Genomic DNA, 26,576 nt, shown 5'->3' with positions numbered 1-26,576 from the left:
TGGTAGTGTACAGACTATACCCTGTGGTGTAAGCTGTTTGGAGGAAACAAGTTATTGCAGTAACACCTGAATCAGCCTGTGTTCTTGAAAACATCTTCTCCAGTCTCACAGTCTCTCTGAACCTCTGTCATTTATTTCTATTGTATGAAACTCTGTAAACGGTCTTATTTACAATACCCTCGAGCAATGTGAAAGTGACCACTTATTAGTCTTGTAGCCAAGGCTAGATACTTACAGCTTTTCGGATAAAAGTGTTTTGAAGGGGTTTCCAACTGTTTGTGGTTACTGAATAGCAAGCAGAATTTGTCCTTGGGCTTTGAAAAAAAAATCTCTTTTTGTAACAAACCAGGTAGGTATACAATATTGACCCCTGGTGCTTAAAAAGACCGTTTTTACCAAATAGAAAGATATCTTCAGAACACATCACTCTGAAATGTATAGATCTCAGCTGGGCTGTGGTAGCACACACCTTTAATCCAAACAGAGACAGGTGAATCTCTGTGAGTTCAAGGTCAGCCTAGTCTATAGAGAGAATTCTAGGACAGGCTCCAAAGCTTCTGAGAAACCCTGTCTCAAAAAACAAACACAAAATGTATAGATCTCATTCAGAATCTTGAGGTCAGTCCAAAGGCAATTAATTACCTTTTATTCTCAGACTCAACCCAAGAATCCTTTTATAGGCTGGATCGTGTCCCCAGACTTTCAGTGTTGAGTCGTAGCACCTCGGAATGTGACTGCTCTTGGAGAGGAGACCCTTGAGTAGGTAATCAAGTTCGGATGAGGTCATATGGGTGGGCTCTAATCCAATAGATTTGGGTTAGTAGTGAGGATTAGGACACAGACACAGACAAAGGCACAAGTAAAGGTGCCTTCTCCAGGAGAGGGCAGAAGCTCCAGAAGCTGCAGCTACTGCCCAGCCTCACCCTTCCAAGAAGGACGAGAATGAGTTCCTGCCATTTGCTGTCCCGTGTGTAGCATCTGACGCTGTGGTTGTTACAGACAGTCCCGAATAATTAAGGAGTGCAAATGGCCATGCCTCGTGGGGTGTATGCGTGGCACTCAGCCCATCACATCAGTTAGGATTTGCTTAAAGCCTCAAGACTTCTCTGAAATACTCTCAAGACGCTTAGAATTTCTCCCTCAATATATCTGTGTTTGTTACAATATTAAAAGTCAGTTCAGGCATGGTGTTTGTCACACATCTGTCATCTCAGACTTGGGAGGTAGAGGCAGGAAGATTAGGAGTTCAAGATCATCTTAAGTTTTATGGCAAGTCTGAGGCCAGCATGGGCTACAGGAAACCCTATCTTTAAAAAAAAAACATTAAAAATTAGAGTTGTGTGGGTGGTGGCAGCACACGCCTTTAATCTCAGCACTTGGGAGGCAGGGGCAGGTGGATCTCTGTGAGTTCGAGGCCAGCCTAGCCTACAGAGTGAGTTCCAGGACAACCAGGGCTGTTACATAGTGAAACCCTGTCTTGAAAAAAAAAAAATGGAGTTGTTTTCCAAATATTTGAAAGTACATACTCCCCCAGAAGGTGCAACATATGTGCACTGACCCATGATTTACATCTCCAGGCGTCTGTACCATAGGAGAAAGGTGAAAGGACACTTTGGGCATCAGCCCGTTTCTTATGTCCATAGCAACTCACACCTCATGGCAAGTTGTTCATCTGGACCCTCCAGGCTTCTTTATCATCTCTAGCAGATCAATTCATTAAGTTTTTGAATCAAACTTTCTGACTTGATTCAATTTCTAGACGTCAAAATGTCAAGAGTCATACCCCCTACAATATCCAGCATGTCAACACGCCTCCATACAAAGACATGCTGAAAATAAAAACTTACACGTCTTCTCCTTTCTATGTTTAAGACAACTGATACCCTTTATGACTATAGACATAATAATCCTTACCAATAAACCACCATATAAAAAGATTAAACACCAGGATCAAATGGATTTTACCTCAGAAATTCAAGGCTGGCTCACATATGGAATTTAGTCAACATGATGTAATATATCATCATGAATCAAAGAAGAATCCAGATGGTTATCTCAGTAAGTATAAAAAAGGCGTTTGCCAAAATCCACAGTCTTTCATGATTTAAAAAGGAAAAGAACTCAAAGCTTAATAGTATAAATTTCCTCAGCATAAATCAGAGACCCAAATTCAAGAGCCAACACAATGAAACTGTTTAAAGTAAGCACACATAAATATGCATGACTCTGGATTAGACACTGGTTTCTCAAACAAGACACACCTAAGCGCAAAACAAGCGGAGACAAATAAATAAATTAAACTTCATCAAAATGTAAAAAGATTTGTGCTTCAAAGTACTATCAAACCAAATGGGAGATCATATTTGCAAGCCACATATCTAATAAGGGACTTCTAACTAATATATATATATATATATATATATATATATATATATATATATGTAAAACAGTTACAATGCAATAAAAAGACATAACAAAATTTAGAACTACACAAAGCTTTTTAAGATACTTAGGTAAAAAAGATATAGATATGATCGTGTGAGTAACAACATGACTGGGAGATACTTGTCAAGAAAACCCACCTCACCATCGTGTGGTTGGCCATAAGGAACACAGTGGAAAAGCGACCACTAGTGAGAATTTGGAGGAATCAGAACATGTACATATTGATGATGGTATGACGATTACTGCTGACTGTCCACTTGGCCGGATCCAGAATCACCCAGGAGACAAACCTCTGGGCTTGTTTGTACTGGAGTCTCTAGATTGCATTAATTTTGGTGGGAAGATCCACTTCATCTGTGTGTAGCACAATTCCGTGGGCTGGGGTCTCGGCCTAAATAAGGAGAAAGATTCCTGATGGCAGGTGCAATGTGACCAGCGAGTGGCCTCCCGCTCCTGCTGCCTTCCCTGTCATGGTGGACTGTGCCCTCAAACTGTGATCCACGGTAAACCCTTCCTTTCTTACAGATACTGTGTCACAGCAGTGGACAACTCATGCACACTGATGGAAATGCGAGCTATTGCAGCCAGTTTGAATAATAGTCTTGTCCTTACCTCAAGTAGATGAACACTGACTCAGCAATTCTACTCCAGAGGATATCCTCAGAAGAACTGAAGGCGTATGCCCATGCATAAACTTGCATGTGAATGTTTGTAACATCATGATTCATAGTAGGCTAAGAAAAGCAAAATATGACACATCTATTCATGAAACATTATCGGCCACAGAAAGGCGAAAAAAGAAAGAAGAGTGGGTACGTGCTATGATGCAGTACAATGGATGGAACCTTACACCAGCTCAACAAAAGAAGCCAGTAGTAAGCACATGCATGCACGTGGACACACACGTATCTTATAATTCCAGTTATTTGAAATGTTGGAAATAAGCAAAGCCATGTAAATCGGCAGGTTAGGGACAGCAGGTGAAAGATGAGGGTGACAGCTAAGAGCATGGGTCTCTTTCGGAGGCACGGGAAGCATTCCGTAACTGTGCTTGTCACACTTCCTGTTACTAGCCCAATGTTATCAACCTGTACACTTTAAATGGCTGAGTTATTTCTCAATGACACTGTCTTTAAAACAAATTTCTGAGAGCCTGTAATATTGAGTGAGGGCTCTGCTGTTTCCTGAGTATATTCTTTTACATTACGTATGTGAGTGCTTGCAGGTGTGTGCAGGCGAGCTTGAAAAGGCCGGAAGAGGGTGTCAGATCCTCTGGAGCCAGAGTTACGGTAGCCCTGAGCTGCCCAAATGGTGATGGGAACTGAACCCAGGCTCTCTGCAGGAGCGGCGGTGCTCTTTACCACTGAACGGTCTCGCAGCCACACGAGTGGCTGTTTAATCCCTATCTCTTCTCATAATCACAGAGTAGAAATTCGTGTCATTAGCAGTAGAACAGTTAAAGTGACCGAGATTTTCTACTGTGTATATTAGGATTTAAACAAAATAAGCAGAACTTGGACTAAAACCCCGTTTGCTCTCTATGGGTTAAGTTTCTACCTTTGGAAACTTTTCCCCCAATTTCCCATCTCCCCCTCCACCTTCTTTTTTAATGTTCACTTTGCTTTCTCTCCATGAAAAGGGAAGCACAACTGTGGAGGAAATGCTTGGGTTTTATCCCTGAACAAATTACCAGTTACTGAAGAGGAAAAAAAACTGAAGAGATTTTCTTCCTCACTTCACTTCCTCTCAAACTCAGTGTTGCATGTGTTCAAAAGTATCTTAGCATTTTAAACCATGCCCAGTGAGGTAGAAAATCCATGAACCACTGGTATCATAAGTAAGAGTCTAGTTATATAAAAAATAATATACAATAGATCATATTCCCAGTCCTGCATTATTATTGTGACTTTAGTTCTAACTTTGAGGGGCAAAACTTGCATAGGCCCCAATGTCTCAAGAAATGCCTCTGAAGTTAATAGTGTGGATTCTGGAATTTTGCTTCTTATTCTTTCATTGCCAGGTGCCCTGTCCCAGATTCCTTGTATTTGGGGCTAATATACTTTATAAGAGAACAAATTCACATTCACTGTTTCTAATGATCCTCTAATTACATGACATATTTTAAGTGATTGAATAAACTATGTTATGAAATTAATGTGGTTTTTAAACCTATCCCAACAAACAATCCTGTTCTCTCTCTCTCTCTCTCTCTCTCTCTCTCTCTCTCTCTCTCTCTCTCTCAGCATATGTAATCTTATAAACTTTCAACTATTGCATAGATATATTTGATATTCAAATTGTCTCACTTAACTTGTCATGGTGATCCAATCAGTCCGAGTCTTTGGGACGGTCATGTTACCAAGTCCAGGTGGCATCATTTAGCCACAGTTCTCTTGGTGACCAGAGCCTTTGATGGCGTACGATTTATCTCTGGGTCTTTCAGCTTCCGCACTGAGGAAATGGCGCCTTAGTGCCGCTTCCCCTGCTCTTCTCCTCCTTCCTTTCATCCCTGTTCGCTTCATATACTTTTTGATCTGCTTGAAACTTTGCTCCCCCCAAGTGTCTTTTCCAACTCAGTGGTATAAGCTGGGAGCTTCTTTGGCTCCATTCTCAGCTGAATCCTGACGCACTGCTGAGTACCAGACGGTCTTCTGGAAATCAGCTGGGATCATCAGCCTAACCCAGAGTCATGAGAACAGATTTGCGGCTTACCGTGTTGAGTCTTGGCTGTGATCACTCCTCCACCTTAGCACAGTAGAGCTATGTCTCCAGCAGCCAACATTGTTACTAGGGCACTAGCATGTTGCATGTGGCATAACTGGTATCTGTGTGTCTCTAACATTTAAAGCTTTGCCCAGTATACAGACTGTTCAACCCTCACCTTTGCTCTAGACATTTAAAAAGATTGATTATAGAGAACAATGATTGTTGTTTAACCAGTAAACAAGGATACCTGCCATATAAGCTTTCTTTGGCTATTGAAAAGATTGGTACAGATTTAGTAGATTAAGACAATATATATTTATTATTTTAGAGATCTGTAGGTTAGACCTCAATACTGGTCTTAATTGAGCCAAGATGCAGGTGATGACAGAACTATGAATCATTCTGGAAACCCCAGGAGACCATTCACTCCCCAACATTTCACAGCATCTTAAGGCTATCCATCCTCTTTGACCAGTGTTGGGAGCAGCACTAATTTATGGGTATAAATATTCATAAGATAGTTTGAAAGCATCTCTATTTAATAAAACAACAGTAGTTGGTTCCCACTTAAGAATCTATGACCTCTCCAACCATGGGATTTTTTTAAACAAGTTTTACAATACCAGATATGAATTTTTTCCCCCATGGAACTAGCCTAAAATCCAACCAGGTTGGTTACCTTAGTAACAGTCATGTTGCTATTGTACCAGTGAACCCGTCTTGCTTGTCAGGTTAGGACTGTAGTGTGCAGGGTTCGCTGCTGAGTAAGATCCTGGATCCTTTTCTCTCCAAGGGCCTGCATAGCGCTGTCCAACACAAGGAAAGCTAACCCACACGAATGACATTTCCTACATACTTTTTATTTTTTATTTTTAACTATTTATTTTGTCTTTAATTGTGTGTATTGCGGGGGGGGGGCATGTACACATATGAACGCAGGTGCCCAGGGGTCAGAAGAAAGCAACAAATTCCCCGGATGTGGAGTTAAAGGCAGCATTAGCCACCCTGTGTGGGTGCTGGGGACTAGATTCCAGTCCTCTGCAAGAACAGTACATACTCTTAACCACTGAGCCATCTCTCCCAATTTTTCTTTCTTGATGAGCTGATTGCTTTACAGAGTGTATAATTCATCCAAATTCACCACATTTTATGCATAATTTTGGTGATCTGGTTGCCTCTTCCTTGGTCACAAGGAGGAACAACATTATACACTAATTACACTGGCATTTCCTAAAACCTATAGTTTGAGACTTGAAGACTTTTCTGGGTATTGGTGTGTGGTATGCATGTGTGCATGTATGTGCACCTGCATGTGGAGGCCCAGGGTGACACCAGGTGTCTTCCTCAATCACTCTGTTTTGTTTATGAGGCGGGGTCTCTCACTGAGCCTGAAGCTCTTTAATTCTGGTTAGTCTAGCTCTAGCTCATGCCCCAGGGTCTCCCTGTCTCTGCCTCACAAGTGCTGGCATTACAAGTGACCGCTACATTTGCCCCACTTTTATACAGTCGTTAGGATCCATACTCCTATGAAAACCCTGGCACACAAGTGCTGTGCCCGCCGAGATACACCACACACTCTGAAAAGTGATTGTAATGGCTACTAGAGTGGCTGCCATGTCGTGGCTTCTGAGACTCTGTCATTGATTTCATGTCAATATTTGTTTATTCACGTGTATTCTCTCCCGGGTTCTGAGCATTGCCTTGACCCGCTGGAGTCATCTCTACTTCCCCGTTTGTGTTTTGACTTTCAGAGGATGCGTCATTGGACCTACATTCCATTTTAATGTCCCTGCTCTGCACTTTGGTGATGTTTCCTATGGTGAGTAACTTTTTTTCTTTGTGTGTGTGTGTGTGTGTGTGTGTGTGTGTGTGTACACATACGTGCATGCACACTTATGTGTGTGTACATATGGAATCTGGAGGATAAACCTTGAATGAACACCACCTACCTCCTTTGAGACAATCTCTTTCATTGGCCTGGAGCTCACCAATCAGACTAGGCTCTCTGGCCATTGAGCCCCGGGGACCCTTCTGCCTTCCCAGCACTGGGATTATAAGCACATGCTACCACACTTGTATTTTTATGTAAGTATCAGGGATCAAACTCAGGTCCATGTGCTAGCAAATGACCTTGACGCAAGCTAAGGTCATCCGAGAAAAGGGAACTTCTATTGAGAAAATGCATTCATCAAACTGGCCTGTAGGCAAGCCTAAAGGGCATTTTCTTGGTTAATTTGATATTAGAGCGCCTGGTGATGCCATCCTTGGGCAGGTGGTCCTGGGCTGTATAAAAGAGCAGACTGGGTGGACCATGTAGAGCAAGCCAGTAAGAAGCATCCTTCCATAGTCTCCGCTTCAGTGCCTACCTCCAGGTTCCCACTGAGCACCTGCCCTGACTTCCCTCAATGATGGACTGGTACCTGGAAGTGTAAGCCACATAAACCCTTTCCTCCCCATGCTGCTTTTGGTTGTGGTGTTTATCACAGCAATCAAATGCAAACTAACACACTAACTAAGCCATTTAGCCAAGTCTTAGCTTTCGATTTTAAACTCAGAAATTGGATAGATTATTTTTTGGTCTCTACCCAGGAGACAGGTTTACAAAGCTCCTCGCTTAACATTTTAATAGCTAGTCAAGAGAATCTCTTCCTCTGCAGCACTGTTTCTAAATTCTATGTAAAGTAAAAACTAGATCCTGTGCATTAAGAATTGTCCACAGCAACCTTATGCATCTTTTCACTACCCGAAAAGATTTGGAGGAGGTGGTGCTGGTGGTGCCGGTGATTTTGCTTTGCTTCCTTGTAGTACTGGTATCAAACCCAGGGCTTTGTGCATGAGGCAAGTGCTCTGTCAGTGAACAAAACTCCCAGACCTGCCCTGGATCTAAATGTGAATTCTGATTTGCCCGTCTGCCTGCGTAACAGCCACCTTAGAGAGATGCTTTCGAGTTTAAGTGGGCTTGATGTGGTTTGATTCCAGGGTTCAGTTGTCCAGTTTGAAAGATGTCCCATCTGTTTGTGCTGTTGTCTCTCCGTGCCTGCCCTGTGACATTTCTCCCCACTGATAAAGGTGACAGCAGCAGCAGCAATATTCCCCTTGCTCATTTCTTGTGGCTTTTCACTCCTGAGTGTATGGCGTGTAGGGATGTGCTTGAATCTAGCAGTCCTTCACAGAGGTACTGCCACTGTCTCCAACAAGCAAAATTGGAGCCTCGAGACTTTTAAATTATTTGCCAAAGACACACAGCATTGATAGACTTACTATTTATTTTGAGACCTGCTTTCAACTGGAATGGTGCCCCAGTGAGGCAAAATTTGGTCCTTAACAATAAAAAAAAGAAAATTATATTTATGATCTTCCAATGTCCAATCCTATGTAACCAAATCCTATTTCTAATTCTTCTTAAGAAAGAGAATTTAAATCGTACTTAGTGTGTTACTTTGCTCTGATTTGAAATTAATTTGCCTTTCTATTTAGAAGGTGATAATAGGAGAAGACCAGAATAAGAACTGCTCATTTAAATCTGCATCCCTGCTTCTTCCTAGTCCTAGTTCCTGTTTATCTTGCTTCATGTTGAATGGACCCTGTCTACTGTGGAAAAATTGTTCTTTAGGCAAAAGCCTATTCATAATGCATTTGTCAGTTGCCTTGCATTTTGGATATTAGGAGAATTTTACTTATTTGGAAAACATTGTGTGAAGCCCCCGGTGTGCTTTACAATGTATAAAGTTATATAATCTAGTATATAGACTTCTCCTAGACTGCATATCTCCTGTCCAGAACTCTGCCTGTGACAAACTACAAAGTGCCACCTCATTTGCAAAATGACCCATATGTTTCTGGCTGCTTTGGGAAGAGTCGTGGTCTACTGGGAACACTAGGCTCCTCTTGTCTAAAACATCCCATGAGCCCCCAAAACTCTCTCTACTGTCATTCAATTTTTGGTCATGCATGTGGCATCTTCTTTTGGGGGCCCATTGTCTATTGGTGAATTCATGTCCCCACACATCATCTTTTTGAAGAATCTGCTCCTGATGATTCCATGTGCTCTTGTGATCTACAGCTTCCAGTTTCTTCAAGAAGTCTTCAGGGTGAAGATCCTGCACAGTGGTAGGACTCTTGCTTGGCATGCTCAAGGCCCTGAACCCCAGTTTTAGCAATAAACAGACAGACAGACACCTTTTTCATATTTATTTATTTATTTTTAGTTTATGTGCATGAGTGTTTTGCCTCCATATACGTAACTGCACCTTGTGCATGCAGTACCCACTGGAGATCAGAAGAGGGCATAAGGACCCCTGGAACTAGAGTTCCAGACAGTTGTGAGCCACCATTTAGATGCTAGGAATCAAACCAGGGTCCCCTGCAAAAGTAGTCAGTGGTCTTAACTGCTGAGCCAACTTAGCCTCAAGAGAGAGCTTCTTAAGGGTCTTTTTGGGTTAGATAAAATGTGGATGTTGAAGGAGAATTAAATTTTTTAGAATGGTTTCCTTCAAGTCAATATTGAGCACAGGAGGAAGTATAAACACCTCTGTGACTCCCTGAACAATCTGTCCAGCCGCGTTGTTAATTTTCCTGCAGACACTAACGGGAGAGAATACAGATGTCGAGAACTGTAAACTACTTTAATTCAGGAAGAACTGTAGGTAGAACAGACTGCAGATGGAATAGGGGAGCCAAAAACTAATGCTCACTGGATCTTTAACAAGTCACCATCCCCTCCCTCCTTAGGCCTTGTGAAGAATGGGGGGGGCAATGCAGACAGTAGTACAAGACTGTCCTAAGTAAGTTATAATGAATTTTATTCGATGAAAAATTTCTAGCCAAGGGAATTGGCTTGGGCAATTATTTGAAGGACCATATAACTAGAGAGTCCACTTCTCATAATACCCTATATTAGTAAACCATTTACTCATTCACAGCCAGATAAGTATAGTTTTCAGACTCATTACTGGGGAAGCTCTGGAGAGTCCAGTATAGCAATCACATGCTTTTGAAGGTGACTTTCCATCAGCCTCTCTGGGATTTCTAAAAGAAGGTGAGTTTAGGTAGAAAAGTAGATGTTGTCTCTAGAAAACCCAACCATGTAAATTATCCTGTGGTTATTGTTGCTCTAAAAGTGGTAGCAACATAACAGCCACCCAGGAAATCCAGCAAGAAGTCAATTTATTGCTGTCCCATCAAAGGAAACCCACATCTCTCCCAAAAGGAGTGTGAGTCTCACCAAGGGAAAGGCAACGGGGCCAGATGTGACCTGAAGCAGAACTCTAGGGAGGTGAACTAGTGTTAGTGGCTGGCTGGCTCTAGCTCAGATGATGGGAGAGGCTATTACGATGTACTGTGTCATCAGCCCTGAGAGCATGATTCTTATAAAGGACAAGTGCAAATCTTGTCACCTCCTGACAAGTTCTAAATCAAACAGTAGACAAAACCATGTAGGCTTCTGTAAGAGTCTGCACTTTCCAATGGATACCCACACCCGGTTCAGGCTGCGCGCTTTCCTGAACTCGAGCCCACGAGAATGGACGATTGTCCTGAGGGTTGAAAAAGAGACACACACAAAAGAGACCTTTGCTCATTTACCAGAGTAAATGGCAACTTTATTAAACTCAAGTCAGGTATTTATACCAGTGGGCTAGAGGGATCGAAAAGGGCAAGGCCTCCTCCCATCCAGGAGCAGGATGAGAAGATTAAAGTCTTCCTGGTGTCTGGAGCAGGATCAGCTGGGGAGCCAGGCTATGGACCCACTGCTAAAACCTTGAATACAAGTGGAATCACCATAACAAAGAGAACCAGGTTCTTGCTAAGTTATCCCCTCAAGCCAGAGCTAGTGCAGAGTCTCCAGGGAGCCGGAGGTCACACGGCCCTGCGAATCGCCAGGAGAAGGGGAAAACCTTGGTAGCTACAGGCTTCTCCTTTCACATATTGGCAGACAGGAGTTGGAATGAGCCTAGATTTTAAAAATCTGTTTTTTATGCAGAGTATAAAGGTAAAGTACACTCTACAAGACAACTTAAAATAGCGAGCAGCAGAAACTGCCTGGGTGGCAATCAAGGGCCTTGGCTTGTGTCACTGTTGAACCTGCATGACTTAATGCATGACAAATACTCTTTAGTTAATTCACGAATGAATGAAGTGCATTTGTTGCTTGTATGATTGAGGTTCTAAGCCGATAAGAGGGGATGGATATAAGCAAAGAGAGTGAATGGCATACATTTGTGAAGATGAGGATGTCACAACGAAACCCTTTATTTTATACATACATATAAAAGATGTTTAAAGAGGGTCTAGGGACTTGGCTGAGTTGACGAAGTGCTGTGAGAGCTAGGAACCTGAAGTTATCTCCCAGAACCCCCATGAACTCCGGATGCAGCAGGGCATATTTGTAGTCCCAGCATTGGGGGAGCAGAGACAGGAGGGTCCCTGAACTTTACTGGACCGCCAGTCTAAGCAAACCAGGAAACTCCAGGTTTGGTGATAAACTCTGTATCAAAAAATAAAATGGATGGTGATTGAGGAACATTGACTTCTGACCTCCACACATACCCACACACATGCACACACAATAAACAAACAAACAAACTTAGGACAAGTTGGAGCATAGTAAGGAACAGTGATGAACTACATACAATGCCAGCTCGTTGCTAGGGGAGATTTATTGGCCAAGGGAGGCTGTTGGAAGAAGGGAGTCTTTCTTATCGCCTGCTTTATCTTCTAGGATTTCCCCATACTTTGATGTGTTCCCTCAATAACACATCTTTGGTCCCCATGACCTTCAAATTGCATGTCCGTGGGGATGGTGACGGCCTGCAAAGCATCCCAAGTTACTCTCAGGAGTCAGACAGCAAGAGGCGGTCTTGGGTTAATACCGAACTGTCCACCACGAAACCCAAAGAATTCACCATCACTCCCAGCAGCGGCACCATACGTGCCCAGGGGTTTGCTGCCATCAAGGTAAGGTGCACAGACTTCAGCACACACCGCCAAATACCCACCTCTCAGATAGCCACTGATACCTCATGTAGGGTTTTCTGGAAGTGCCAGGGGAATTGGTGTTGGTTGTTATTACTCTTTGCTCTTTTGGCTCTTTGTTTTTTGTGGGCCTGTCACCCAGCTCCCAAATAAACACACATGAAGGCTTAGTCTTTCTTATAAATACCCAGCCTTAGCTTGCCTTGTTTCTAGCCAGCTTTTCTTAACTTAAATTATCCTATTTGTCTTTTGCCTCTGGGCTTTTGCCTTTCTCTATTTCTGCATACGTTTCTTTACTTTTTACTCCGTGACTTGCTGTGTAGCTGGGTGGCTGGTCCCCGATGTCCTCTTCTCTTCCTTTTCTCATTCCTCAATCTTCTCCTCACAGATTTCTCCTCCTATTTATTCCCTCTGCCTGTCAGCCCCACCTAGCCTTTCTCCTGCCTCACTATTGGCCATTCAGCTCTCTTTTAGACCAATCAGGTTTTTTAGACAGGCAAAATAACACAGCTTCACGGAGTTAAAATGATGCAACAGCATAAAGAAATCTAACACATCTTTAAATAATATTACACAACAGGGAATCACGTGCAAGACTGGGCCAGTAGAAAACAAGTCTCTGAGCCCAAGGAACCAAACACAAAAAGGGCTGGGCAAAGAAATCCATGCTGCTCACCTTACTGGAATTGCTCAGGTTCGAGCCTGTGCTCAGTCAGCGCTACCAAGACAGTCCTCAATAAGGCAAGGAGAGAGACAAAGTCCCACCATGGGAAGAACAAAGAAATTTCTTGGTACCCACTCCCCAGTCGTCTTGGGGTCCTGACATGAGATTTATGTACAGACCATGAGATTTCTGGTCTAGGTGTGGCCTCACCCATCATCACAGTCTCAGCTCCGGTCTCTCCTCTGAGGTGGTCTGACCCGTTTTTTGGAACTGTGTGAGGTCCCCTTTCAGGAGGCAAGCCCCCCACTAGCTAGCACCAGGCATCAGCTTTCTCCAGCTTGAGATTCCAGAAGTTGGTGGGAACGCGGTTCCAGCTCCTTGGAAACCACTGTTTCAATCGTCTGACAAGTGTCGCTTTAGAATAGCCGTGTTCCCCCAGCCCAGCTACGCTCCAGTTGATTTACGTGGCTGTAGGTGCAGCCCCTTCACAGGAACTGCAGCTTCTAGTTCTTTCTAGTGCAGTCATGGCTCCAGACAGACAGCCCACCCCACTGATACTCATGCAAGAGAAGAACTCAGCTCAGACTCTGGCTTCAGACTCAGATCCTCCACCACCAAAACCATCCTATTTATGCCAAGCTGACAGCCAGGTCATTCAGGTTTGCAATATAAATCTGGGTCCCAGCAAATGTGTGTGCGATGTTTCTCCCATTAGAGCTTTGTGTGTGATCCCACGGGGAAAGGGATGCAAAGGTGGTCAGCACCCTGTCCTCACCTTGGGCTTGGTTTCCCGAGATGAGGTCAGTGTAGCGGACTTAGTGACAGCCTGGTGCCGTCAGCAGGACTGGTTCACAGTTAACTGAGAAGGGTTTTAGCTGCCTCCCTTTACCTTCGCTGCTCCCGATGCCGAGACCTAGCAGAAAGGAAGGCTGCTAAACCGAAGTGATGATTTCTGGGAAAGGAAGACTGCATAACTAAGACGGCTAATTCTTTAGATATTACCATTGACTATTTAATCCGGTCACTGTTCCATCCCCAAATTTGTTTTAGAAGCTTCGCAATCTCCTGCCTGGGATCTATTCATCTTAACCCTTCATCTGGGACTTTTTAGCTCTTCCGTGGGCTTCTGCAGGGGTCTAAGGAGGTTTGCTATGTCATCACAGTCTCTAACTGGTTTTGCCTAGTAAGGAGCTCAGCTGCAGCGGTTTTATCTTTTACTTGATGCTCAGCCTCCATGCAGTCTGTCTTTCCTTCTGCCCCTAGAGGTAGCCAGGAGTGTTTGAGCACAACATCTATCCCCCGGCCTCCTGCCGGAACCCCTTGACTTTCCTCCTGTGGCACACAGTTCCAGCACATAACAAGAGGTTCCAGTCATGCATGTGTACATCTCAGCTTTTCTCCAAACCTGACCATTTTCTGTTCAAGTCCATGCCCCCCTTCTTTTTATTTTTCCTGTGTATTTGACAGACTCTCTCTCTCTCTCTCTCTCTCTCTCTCTCTCTCTCTCTCTCTCTCTCTCTCTCTTCATCTCTCCCTCTGATCCGCACCTCAGCGAGGTCTGTGTGGACTCAAATCTGCATGTGGCAAGTCCCTCTGCAACCGAAAAGATTTTAATTAGTGCCTGATACATAATTTATAGACAGAAAACCCTTAGCCCATGCCAGAAGCTGTTTTCCAGACTAACAAGTATCCCTTCCAGTAGAAATCATTTGGAAGCAATTAAAAGTTGTAACGAGGCTTTCAGAGGGCCTAAACACAAGGTTTGACAGCAGTAAATACCCGCATAGGCTAAAATGTTCTGGGTAGATTGTCCTCAGGTGGACCTGGCTTGGACCTTCCTATTTTCTGTTTTCTGCTCTAATAATGAAAACAGAGAGAGGGGGCAGATTTCTAGTTTGAAAAACTGACTGCCCCTGCCAGTTTCTGAAGAATACACAATTATTTTCATTTCCCTTTCATGTAAGAGAAAATTCACTATGCTGTTTACCCAATTATATTGCAGTTTTATCATTTAGATAGCTGCCTGTAGCATAAGGAACAGTTTAAACTGCAATAATGAAAGTCTGTTTGTTACTTCTCACCACCTGTGGTCATCCCCCCCATTGTGTGATGTGAAGTCCCCTCGATAAAAATCACCTCAGAAATGAGCCAACCCATTGTGCTAATAGCATTGGGTTTCTAACCCAGCATTTAAAAGCCTCCACCATGCCCGACCCTGTAGCATGAGGGCCGGCTTGTTGGGGTTTCCGTCCCGCCCGGTACCCCAACAGCCGGCAAATCCCAAAGAGAAATTACACACAGGACTCCATAAGGTTATAAACTGATTGGCCCATTAGGTCAGGCTTCTTGTTAACTCTTATAACTTATGTTACCCCATTATTCTTATCTATGTTAGCCACATGGGCTCAGTACCTTTCTCAGTGTGACAGCTTACATGTTGCCTCTTCGGTGGTCTGGACAGGAATGCTGAGGGAGCTCTGCTTCCAGAATACTCCCAGTCTCTTTGCTCCACCCCTACTTCCTGTCTGGCTTTCCCGCCTATACTGCCTGCCTGGCCAATCAGCGTTTTATTAAAATGATTGACAGAATACAGACAATTCTCCCGTATCACGACCCCACCCCACCATGTAACTTGTTCTCTAAAACACCACAGCCGTCTAGCGAAGCACTTAGAAGTCATGCTGACTCCAGCGCCTGCCCCGGTTCCCCCGTGTAGAGAGCTGGTTGTTCCAAGCAACAACTTGTCCCCCTTTTCTTCCCAGGTGACCTTGTGCTCCAACACTGTGCAGAAATACGAGCTGGCCCTGGTGGTGGATGTGGAGGGCGTTGGAGAAGAAGTGCTGGCACTCTTGATTACAGCCAGGTAGCGTGCACCTGTTCCTCTCTGCCACCACCCCCCCCACGCCACCCTGCACCCAGTGTCCAGTTGCTTCCCACAAGGCATTTGGCCTGCTAGAAACATTGCCCACCTGATTCCTCTTGCCTCCCTGACATGGAAAATGGAATCCAGGGTGCAAAGGGCAAAACTTCAAAGCAAAATGTTTGCAAAGGACCTTTGGTGGAGATACTAAAAATCAAAGGTTTTGTGTGTGCTGTGTTGCCCTCTGATGGGTCTTGCTGAGTATATAACTGAAAGAGTTTAACAGACAGGTGACAAGTTGCTAAATTTTATTGATATGTCAGGGCCATGTAGTAGAAGGTGTTATTGTCAGTCTCTAATATGAATTTGTCATCTTCACTCTGTGTGTATGCACACACATAAGTGTGTGTCTATGTGTGTTGTGTGTGCATATACATTCATAATACATACATATCTGTACACATAAGTGTAGGGATGCACTCACTCCAGGTGTGTGCATGTAGAGCCCAGAGACTGATCTTGGGTGGCCCCTCTATCTCTCCACCTTATTTTTGAGACGGGGTTTATCACTATACTTGGAGCTCACTGTTTTACCTAGACTAGCTGGCCATGGAACATCTGGGATCTGCTCTCAGTCACCACATGCAACTTTTACATGTGTACGGGGGCTCCTGACTCAGCTCCTCATGTCTGCACAGGAAGCCTTTGCTCATAGCTCCATCTCCCAGGCCCCCAGCTTCTCTCTCTTTTCTGATGAGCTGGTAATGCTCGTTCAAGTGGGGTCACACGCCTCCCACAGCAAACAGGCTGTGGACAGAGAGAAGGCTGTAGCCAAACAGGATGTCAGTGTCTGGGATTTAGGTCTTATGAATCTTAGGAAGACACACCTTAAAGACAGTGCAGACGTGCTGATTGGTGCAGAGATAACAACTGGCCTCCCAGAAGCTTGAATAGAGACAGATGTCAACCTGGAAGGAACTAGAACTCTTGCTTCCTCGGTCTACAAATGCCACTACGATCCGACTTGCTCATTTGTTTCACTGAAGACAGGAAAGCTCTTTGGTCTGGTCTAGCTTGCTTTTGCCTGGGGTCTGATGCTGTATTTGACTCGCGCGTGCTGGTTGTTTCTGATACCTTTCGGCCTCTTTTCCCTGCAGCTGTTCTGAATTGTAAAAAATAATAATGCCTAAAGGGACTGTGAGTTTCCTGCTAGGGTTCACTGTGACCCACGTGAAATATCATAAACCCTCTCAGCCACACTGGCTCAGGAAACCAAGGATTAGCTTTGAGAAAGTCATCGGGTCAACTGACAGCTTACTGCTAGATAAAATGAGTACTCATCCCTGCTCAGGAACAGGCCTGGGGTTAGAGAGGTCCCTCATGTTACCATTTCCCATGTCAGCTGCGGGAACTGCTTGCTGACTCTCAACAGAAGAGCTTCTCTTAGAACTGTACCCCACAGTATCCCCTCAGCGACCCAATGGTGACTCTTGCCATGCCCTCGCCCCAGGTTCATCCCCTCTTGCTGTGCGCTTACACACTCCTGGATTCCTCCACACCGCCCTATGAGTAACAACCCCACTGATAATGCCATCCGGTCTCCAGAATGGTTTCATTTCATCCCCAGGGGAGGGAGACGCGAGACAGAAGGCAGCTGACTCAGAGTAACACAGGTTGGACTTTGTAAGGTCAGCATTCAGCTGGGCTCCATGGAACTTAATAACCAATCCTCGTCATCTCTGTGCTTTGTGTCAGACAGTGACATAGGGCGGGTTAGATACTGAGAGCTACAGACATGAAATAAAACCCGAGTCACTGAGTAATTGAATGACAGCGACACAGGGCCGCAAGCAAGGAGCTCTGACGTAGCTCCAGTCCTGGGCAAGGGGCAGGAGCAAGCTCACCCCAGAAGCTACTCCACACAGGAATTAGAACTGTTTTTGTTATTTAAATGATTCAAGCTTTGTTAGTTCCTGGAGGTTTTCTGACCCATCCTAGGTGTCACAGCTAATTAAGACTCCATGTAGCTGCCATTGGCTCTATTTGACACAGACACAGGAGGAACAGACTGAAAAGCCAGTGACAAGGGCTGTCACTGCCCAGCAAATATGGCTGTTGGAGGTTTGTTTTCTGGGGCTAAAAGGAGAGACTAGGACAGAAGAGTTGAAATGATCTGTTGGACCCCGCGGTGCCCACTAATACCGTTAATAGAGAAAAGTTACTACGTGACAGTGACAGAGGCACTTAGCTTAGGATTCTGCCTTTCCGGGTATAAATAAGCTCTCCATTTTCAATGGTTTCATGGGTTCCTTTGAGCAGGTGTGTTGTGCCTACCCTCCAGTTGGTGACCACAGAGGTGAACTTTGGACGTTGCTTCCTGAAGTACCCGTATGAGAAGACCATCCAGCTTGTCAATCATGATGTCCTTCCGGGATGCTATAAGGTCCTGCCCCAGGTGAGTTCCTTTATCCTTCTTCATGCTGAGCTCTATTCTGGTGGACTCTCTCAGAGAGAGAGAGAGAGAGAGAGAGAGAGAGAGAGAGAGAGAGAGAGAGAGAGAGATCTTCTGAGAAGCCACAGGCCGGTGTACACTCATGACCTCCTGTGCGTCTGAATCCTAATCCTCAAATGAGTTGGGTGTTGGGCTCGGAAGGCACAGCTGGACTGCGGTCTGTGTGAATGAGCAGCTGCAGGTGTAAACCGTTGTTAATTTCCCAGGGAAATTGTCCTTGATAAAGAAGGGAAAGTGTCAATTAAGCCAACACGCAGAAGTGCACCTGCACATAATTGTCTGCGAATTAACCAAGCTTGGGAAATGAGCTGGGATATTTCATTTGTGCTCATGGCCATGACTGAATAGCACCACCAAGACATGGCAATGAAGTGTTTATTAATGGACCTTTGGGACCAGAAAGCTAGGGGTTACACAGGAAGAGAGACTGTCTTGATGCCTATGAGCTATAGCCTTCCACACACCACTACACCTGGCTACGTGGGGGATCAAAAAGGTCACATATGCAGAAAACTCAGAAAGACTTATATAGACTAGAGTAATGGAGGGTCACCAATAACCCGCAGTTTACCAAGAATGCATTTGGGTCTAAAATTTAGCTCTGCGCATATGGACTGCAATATAAATCCATGGGGTGGGGGTGGGGTAATTGGGAGGTTTACAGTCACTTTTGCTATGGGGAAACACCATGACGGAGAGCAGCTTATTGTGGAAGAAATAGTTCCAGAGGGTAAGAGTCCACCGTGGCCCGGAGGCATGGCGGCAGACGGCTTGAGCACAAGTTGGTTGAGTGCATTTCAACACACAGGGAGCAGAGAGAGGCTACCAAACTCAGTGGTGCACCTCCTCAAGCAAGGTTCCACACCCTAAAGCAGCGCCACCAGCTAGGGACCAAGTGTTCAAATGCCTGATCCCAGAAGACACATTCCTCATTCAAACCACTACCGAGCTTTATTTGGCTCCAAGTTAAGTGTTTCTGGGGGCCACGGATCAATAAGGATTTGGGCTGCATCTGAGAAATACAACGAAAGGGAGATGGCAGCCACTGGTCAAAGCATGGCCAGGATTTTATCTTCAGCTCTTTTCATCTTTTGTAATGAAAACTTGCGGAGGGGGGAGCATCGTGTTTAGAGTAACCAAAATGTCATCTGCAAGTCTAAGTCATGAAAAGAGCTAACTCATGTGTTTAAATTGAACAAAGAAGGTTTATCCAGGACAAGATCACTAGCCAAAGGACTATTATGTAGGAGAGGAAGTTGGAATTATTATGTGGGTTTCTCTAAGACAATCAGAAACCAGGGACCAAGCTCTAGGACACATCCAACAGAGACCCAACAGCAGAAGAGGGGGGCCCTATGTTGTGCATGGTCATCTCAAGAATTGAGAGCGGAGCTGCAGGGTCAGGGGAAGCACTTTCAACACAGGAGCTGGGAAGCAGATAGAACCTGCCTCGGGTGCAAAATTGAAGGTGAAGCTTACACAGTCATCAAGATACTTTTAGTATCTTTTGCCACATGTTCTAAAGTTTAAAATAACCTTAAAAACTATAGCAAACAAAATATCAATATTTGGATAAAGATCAGTGTTACAGACTTTTTTCTTTTGTAATTCCAGGGGAATTATACACAAAAATAAGAGTGTGTGAAGCTGTGTTAGGTCAGACCACATGCAGGAAGGGAGGGATTTTCCAGAAAGAAGAAGGCTGCATGCTGAGCCTTTCTGCCGAGAGCTAAGGCTCCCAGTAAGGTTTTCAGAATCAAACCTACAGGGTAAGCTTTGGGCCAGAAACTGGGCTTGTGAAAAAGGAGAAGCAAGGCTCCAAAATATATCCAGCCCCTAGAGATGATGACATGCAGGTAGTCCCGTGCTATAGAAAAGGACTTCACTGAATGCTCTCGAAGCAAGGCCTCACCTCTGCAGCCTTTGGGAATGAGGTAACTGGAGCAAAGTGAAGCAAAAGCCCCCGAGGCAGGTCAGGGAGAGCAGCAGGCTGAGAAGGAGATCCCAAGAGCGAAGGATTTCAGGTGGGATGAGGACCGCGTGCTCAGGAGTCACTGGAGTCGTGGCCCCCATTAATGGGGTGCAAAGGTCTAAGGCAATGGGAAATGAAGCATGAAGGCACGGGGGACCCAGATATAGACCTTGGCCTCGAAAGGTCATTGTCATGAATGCCTGCTGTGCTCATTCTGCATCTCGCTGTGCTGGGAACTCAGGATATTTTGCCTCCTCTACATTCCACTTAATCTTGTGTCCTTTTGGCTGAACCAGGGTCTTTATCCCAAAGACAGCTCTAAATGGTGAGTGAGACATTCCTTCCTAATGATTCTCCATGGATGCAGAACAACCGTTGTTTCAAAATAAATCAAAACGACATGTGTTCCCTTCTGAACATGGCTCGCTTATTCCCTCGTTTGTCTCTCTGTAGCTGTATGAGAATCCACCCGCTGTCCTGCTTTCCAGCCCCTCCCCCTGTGGGGTCATCCCCCCCAACAGCACCGTGCACATACCACTATCCTTAGAGACCCAGGTCACTGGTGAGCACAGATCCACAGTTTACATCTCGGTCTTCGGGAGCCAAGACACCCCTCTGGTGAGTCAGTTTTCAGAGTTGTATCATCACTGTATATCCTCTGGTTTCTGTAGTTACGGGACTTTGTTTTTATTCTACAGTACTAAAACACATGTCGCCCTACCTAGGAAAACTATATATAGATGCGCTCAAAAGTTGTAAGGTGGGTTAGTAATTGCTCTTAAGCCTTACTTAGGTATCAAAATTTTTCATATGCATGCACACATGTACACACACACACGCACACTCTCTCTCACACACACACAGGGTTATCCTTTCCTTGGTCATCATCTCTGTATGTTTAACGAGCTCCTCAGTTGTTCCCAGAGCAAAGTCAAGTTTGACTGTCACTCAGCCACCTACAGGCTACAAGATCAGTTTCGTGCCCGACTTCCCAGATCTTTTCCCATAGGGCAGCTACATGAACTGTTTACCTACCGGAGCTGTTAAGAGTCTCCGAGCAAGGTGGGACAGAAACACTGAACATTGCTGCTTAGGTTGAACTGATAACTCTTGAGTCTTGGTGGAGGTTGCTTCCCTGGGATTCAGTTTACTTGGAAGCTGGGCGGTGTCCACAGAGCTGATTCTGACTGCCTAGAGAGCCTGATGAGCTAAGGTTTGCTCTGACCGCTTCTGTAGAAGATGCTATCGGTGATCAGCAGCAGGCCAGCACCCCCCACCCACACCCTGGCTCACTGTGACCACTCCAGCCCTGCACAGATGCAGCTGGGGAGAAGGTAGCTAGTGCTTTAGGGAAAGCAAGGGCCCACGTAGTTCAAAGTGTGGATTTCAGCCACTAACCTGCACAGCTTTGTGAATAGCTCTGCCTGTCGACTGTTATCAGAATGACAGAGCTGGGCATCAAACCAGACACTTCCAGCCTGAAGCACTGGCGCTTGAGCTCACGTCACGTGTTCTCAAGACGGAAGGACTGAGTGGGGCATACAGCTCCAAGAGTCTGATTTTCTCAACTGTGTGACCCTGGGCTGACCTAGGGAAGCTGACCATCCCAGGGATGCATTCCAGGCTAGACAGACATGTCTGACCACACGTGCTCAACTCTGCGTCCCTCTGACCGCAGTGGGAAGGGGCTGTCAGCTCACATCAGCACCCTTCGCACCTCTTCTGTGTTATTAGAGGAGACTAGAAGCCTTTGTTGCCATCAACCCTCTCAAGGGTCACCACTTCACCTGGTCCTGTGCTCTTTTTCTTGTGGAACGCAGGCATGTCATATCCAGAGCATTGGAGAAGGCCCAGTTATCTTCATACATCCTACTCAAATTGATTTTGGCAATATCTATGTTCTGAAGGACACTTCAAGAATTCTCCAGCTATCTAACCAGTCATTCATCCCTGCATACTTTCGGGCCCGCATGGTGAGTAAGTCCTGGACTGTTACAACTTTGGCTGATGTCCCAGTGTCCCTGCTTCCCTAACATGTGTTTAAAAATGAACACCAAAAGCAGAGATTTATATGACTAAGCAATATGAAATCATGTCATTCCCATCCTTAATTCTCTTTATTATAATCCTTTTGTTAAACAAGAAACACAATACATATATCTGGTAAGCAAGCAGATATATTTTATATGATCCCATATGTGAAGATGTTTAGAAGCAACCAGTTTTGCTATCACTGAACATGCCTAAGCCCCACGCCAAACCCTCTGAAGAACATTGTCTTTGTAGCTGGAATCATTTCTCATTAGACTCCCCTTAGATACACATTTCTTAATATGTTTATCCTATTTTTGGTTCTCCCCTTTCTTTGGAGAGTATTTCAATGTAATTTATAAGGATATATGGGGTAGAGAGAAGGTTCCACAGTTAAGAGAGCTTGCTGAGTTCAGTTCCCAGCACCCATGTTGGATGGCTTAGTCCAGCTCCAAAGGATTCAGCCCTCTTTTGGCTTCCACAGGCAACTGCACTTGTGAACACACACTCACACTCACACATACACACACACACACATGCATGTATGCGTGGAAGCAGACACGCAAAAGTAAAATAAGTCTTATAAGGACATATTACATACAAAATAGTATATGTATGCCAACAATGGAAAATAAAGGAAGAAACAAGGCACTGGGTGGTGGTGGCACACACCTTTAATCCCAGCACTCGGGAGGCAGAGGCAGGCGGATCTCTGTGAGTTCAAGTCCAGCCTGGTCTACAAGAACTAGTTCAAGGCCAGGCACCAAAAAATCCAGAGAAACCCTATCTCAAAAGGAAGAAACAAGGCAAAGATGTGTATGCTAAAACAGTCTGTCTCAGACCTGCATACATCTATATTTTAGATCTGCCATGTACAAACTCTTTTATTTGTTTGTTGTTCCAAAAAAGAGATAATATTGGGTTTGAATGAGAGCTGCCATTTCTTGACAACATTTTTCAGATATTTCTGAAGGATCAAATATTATTGATTTTGCAGCAATCACTATTGAAAAGAATTAAAGAATTATCACTTTCTCCTGGCTCGAAACTGCCCACTGGATGCTGGTCTCAGTCAGCAGCATTTATTCAGCATGATGATTTGTTTTTATCATTTCTCCTGATTCCTTGTCAAGGCAGCCATTTTCACATGCAACCATTTCACCATGAGGACCCAAGATGGCATGGATTTTGTCTAGAGAACATTAGTTAGTAATCAATAGAGGAACGTCATGTCAAGAAAAAAACCTTCACTACTGTTTACCCAATCAATTCATGGTTGCATTTGATAGAAATCATGAAGTTTTGCCTAGGAAATGTTGCTTCCTGGTCCAATATGAAGCTGACACTAGAAAAGAAAGAGGTCAGTGACCCAGCTAGAACATAGGAGCAGGCACAGCAGGACCTGGGGACAGCAGAGGGAAGACACAGCAGCCCACAACTCAGTACACTCCCAGACCCATTCCTTCCAATTCACAGATCTCTCTAAATTTCACTTTTCTTTTCAAAAAGTTTCATTGTTGTTGTTGGTGGTGATGGTGATGGTGGTGGTGGTTGTGTGTGCGTGCACGTGCGTGTGTGCATGTACATGTGTGCACATTTATACAACTGCCTGCAGAAGCTAGAAGAGAACACCAGGTCCCCTGGAGCTGGAGTTAGAGGTGGTTGTGAGCCACCCAGTGTGGGCTCTGGGAACTCAGGTCATTTGCAAAAGCAGTACATGCTCCTAACCGCTGAACCATGCCTCTAGCCCCAATCTCACCGTTTTTATGGCAATTTTTGGTACATTTCAACACAGAGAAACTGCATAAATGATCTTTTTCTTTATTAGTATGAGCATGCAGTGAATGACCCAACAAGCTTCCTAAGTTGGGACATTTTCCTATCCCATGTCTCAGCTGTCTATGACTTCCTCACATCAGAACCAAGCATACAATACAAGTGATCTATGGCAGGGGTGTCTTCTGCCTCCAGTTCCTCCTAGAAACCCATGGGGTTGAGTTTAGTACAAGTCTGAAGTGGTCTCGGCTGAAGTTACCATAGGTGAAAGTTAACCCCTTCTGTATGGCAGCTGGGGTTTTGCGAATTGCCTGATAAACATTACTAACGTTACAGAAATTGAGTTATGGCAACTTAGAAAAATGAGAGAAACTGAAATACCACTTGTTAAATCTCAACCTGACCTTCAGTGCCAATTCTAAACCTATTCTTAGACTGCCAAGCATTGGGAAAGTCTCAACTAATAGTTGCTCACTCCCTCCCCAAGCTTGCTCCTTCCCCAAGCCTGCTACAGATCCAGGAGACCCAGAGCCGCCTTTTGCTGGCTGTCTTAATAGGAAGGGTCACTTTCTTTCCTCTGTCAGCAAATGTCATCCTTCCCCAGACGCTCCCTGCTGTCAGCCGTCTGCCAGGATCTGCACCATGCAGGGCCACACACTTTATGGTCACCACTGTGATTCAATTCCCCCTTAGCAAGAAAGCTGGAGGGGTCAGAAGATGAGAGAAGGAAAGCCTGCCCTCAAGGTGATATTGGAAGTTCAATGACAGTCTAGAGAAAATTTTAATGTCCCAGAAATATATACTAGACTTTTTAAAAAGATTATAAATCAACTGAGACCTCTTTGTAGAGTTTGGAATGGAAGAATACATGGTATATGTATATACATTTATATATCTGTATAATTTTAACTTATATTGGGTTTTAAAACTGATCAACCCCAGGAACAGTGGGTCTCCTTTGCTTCAGAATACCTGCTGTATTGGTTCCGTTTTGGTTGCTATGAAAAATCCCGAGAAAAGCAGATTAGGGGAGAAAGTACTTATCTTGGCTTGCGATTCCAGAGGACTAGAGCTCACCATGGTGAGAAAGACATGACAGACAAGGAGTGCATAGCAACAGGAGCCGGAAACTCCCTGGCCACATTGTAGTGTGCGCAGGAAGCAGAGGATTTGATAGCCAGGCTATAAAACTTTCCCCAGTGAGACTCCACCTCCCCCTTTCATAACCATCCCGAACACCAATGCCTGCTCAAATGTTCAAACACAGGAGGATGTGGGAACACCTGGAATACCAACCTGCCCTGAGGGCAGCCAGGGAGCGAACTTATTTGGGGAAATAGAGTAAATTGCCTCAGGTTTAGAAGGATAAAGGATCTCAGTGAGGAAAGGTTTGCACAGAATGTAGGTTGTCCTGACAGAGCAATGTCAGGAAGATAGATTCCCCCTTTATTCTGAGCCCCAGAAACACAGTGAACCTAAGGAGCACCCCCAGGCCCCTGGGAATATCAGCACTCATCTGGGGGCATGTGCCTTCTTCTCCTGGGTGTCCCTGGTGGTCAGAACAAGGACATTGCTTAGCTTTTGCTTGGAAGCATCTGGAATCCTTTTCCTTATACTCCCGACTCTAATTTGGCCTTGGCTGCAGTTAGCCCAAAGCCTTCCATTCAAATATCAGTCAGACCCTGGGAATGAGCTGGCACTGAGAGAACTTTGCAATGGCCTCTGTGATCCAATCATCAATTCTGTGATATTTGGAATCCTTGGACCCTGGGGACGGAAATTTTGATGTCTCATTCAAATGTGGTTCTTACAAGACATTTCTTCCTCTTGGCTGCAGCAGCAGGAGGAGGAGATCTGGGCATTCACTGCTCAGAACTTCAGGCACTGAACGGGGCTACTTCCTTACCCCTCCCCCACAGGGTCCACTTTTCTTCTTGTATTTCTCTATGTGTCTTCTCATTCCAATGATAACAGTCTTTGCGTTTCATTTCCAGTATGTAGCGACAGGCGCGGCAGTTATGGTGGTGGCAGGAAGATGAAATTCACTCTGACAAATGTTTATTTTTGATTGCTGTGATACAGATAACATTGCATCTACTACAAATCTACTGTAATTACCATAAGATGGCAGGAGCAGAGGTTAAGACCAATTAAGTTGCTGTGGAATAAGCGGCAACCTGGTTCTGTCTCCAGTCATTTGACCCCAGACCCATGACCTCTTCCATGGGGTTCGCTTTGCCTGATCAGTGGACATCAAGATGACATAAGGATTTTGCTTTTATGTCAATAAGAGAATAGATGTTATCCTGGAAAGTGCTATTTACTTAGTCTCTGTGCAAAGACAACCATGTCATGAATTTGATGTGTATCCAAGCCCTACTTTCATATTAGTACATAATAATATTTATGATACTATATAATGATTTTTTGCTTTGAAATGTTATCTAAGTCATATCATCTGTTTGCTCAGCATAGCTGTGCATATTCAGCTGACTGATATGATGATTGTTTCTTGTCCTACAAGTTGACAATTGTGTTATTGTAACAGTGAACAAAGTCTAACAATAATGAATGAACTTAGTATTTTAGTCTTCCTTAAGAATAAGACGGAAGCCTGAATACACAGTCACTGTAACCT

At 44.5% G+C, this 26,576-nt stretch overlaps 1 protein-coding gene across 1 annotated transcript in view; it reads left to right on the top strand.

Moving 5' to 3' along the window:
- The window catches only part of Hydin (HYDIN axonemal central pair apparatus protein), a 337,184-nt gene that overhangs the window by 128,239 nt on the left and 182,369 nt on the right, over positions 1-26,576 (top strand). The window contains exons 13-18 of the mRNA XM_048437266.3: positions 6,903-6,970; positions 11,870-12,105; positions 15,550-15,650; positions 17,967-18,102; positions 20,585-20,749; positions 21,952-22,104. Of these exons, the coding sequence (XP_048293223.3) occupies positions 6,903-6,970; positions 11,870-12,105; positions 15,550-15,650; positions 17,967-18,102; positions 20,585-20,749; positions 21,952-22,104 (859 nt within the window). The remainder of the gene's footprint in view (positions 1-6,902; positions 6,971-11,869; positions 12,106-15,549; positions 15,651-17,966; positions 18,103-20,584; positions 20,750-21,951; positions 22,105-26,576) is intronic.

Source organism: Myodes glareolus, chromosome 22 (assembly GCF_982192425.1).
Source record: "Myodes glareolus chromosome 22, mMyoGla1.1, whole genome shotgun sequence".
In the NCBI taxonomy this organism is placed as follows: Eukaryota; Metazoa; Chordata; class Mammalia; order Rodentia; family Cricetidae; genus Myodes; species Myodes glareolus.
This window is presented reverse-complemented; position numbering and strand designations above follow the sequence as displayed.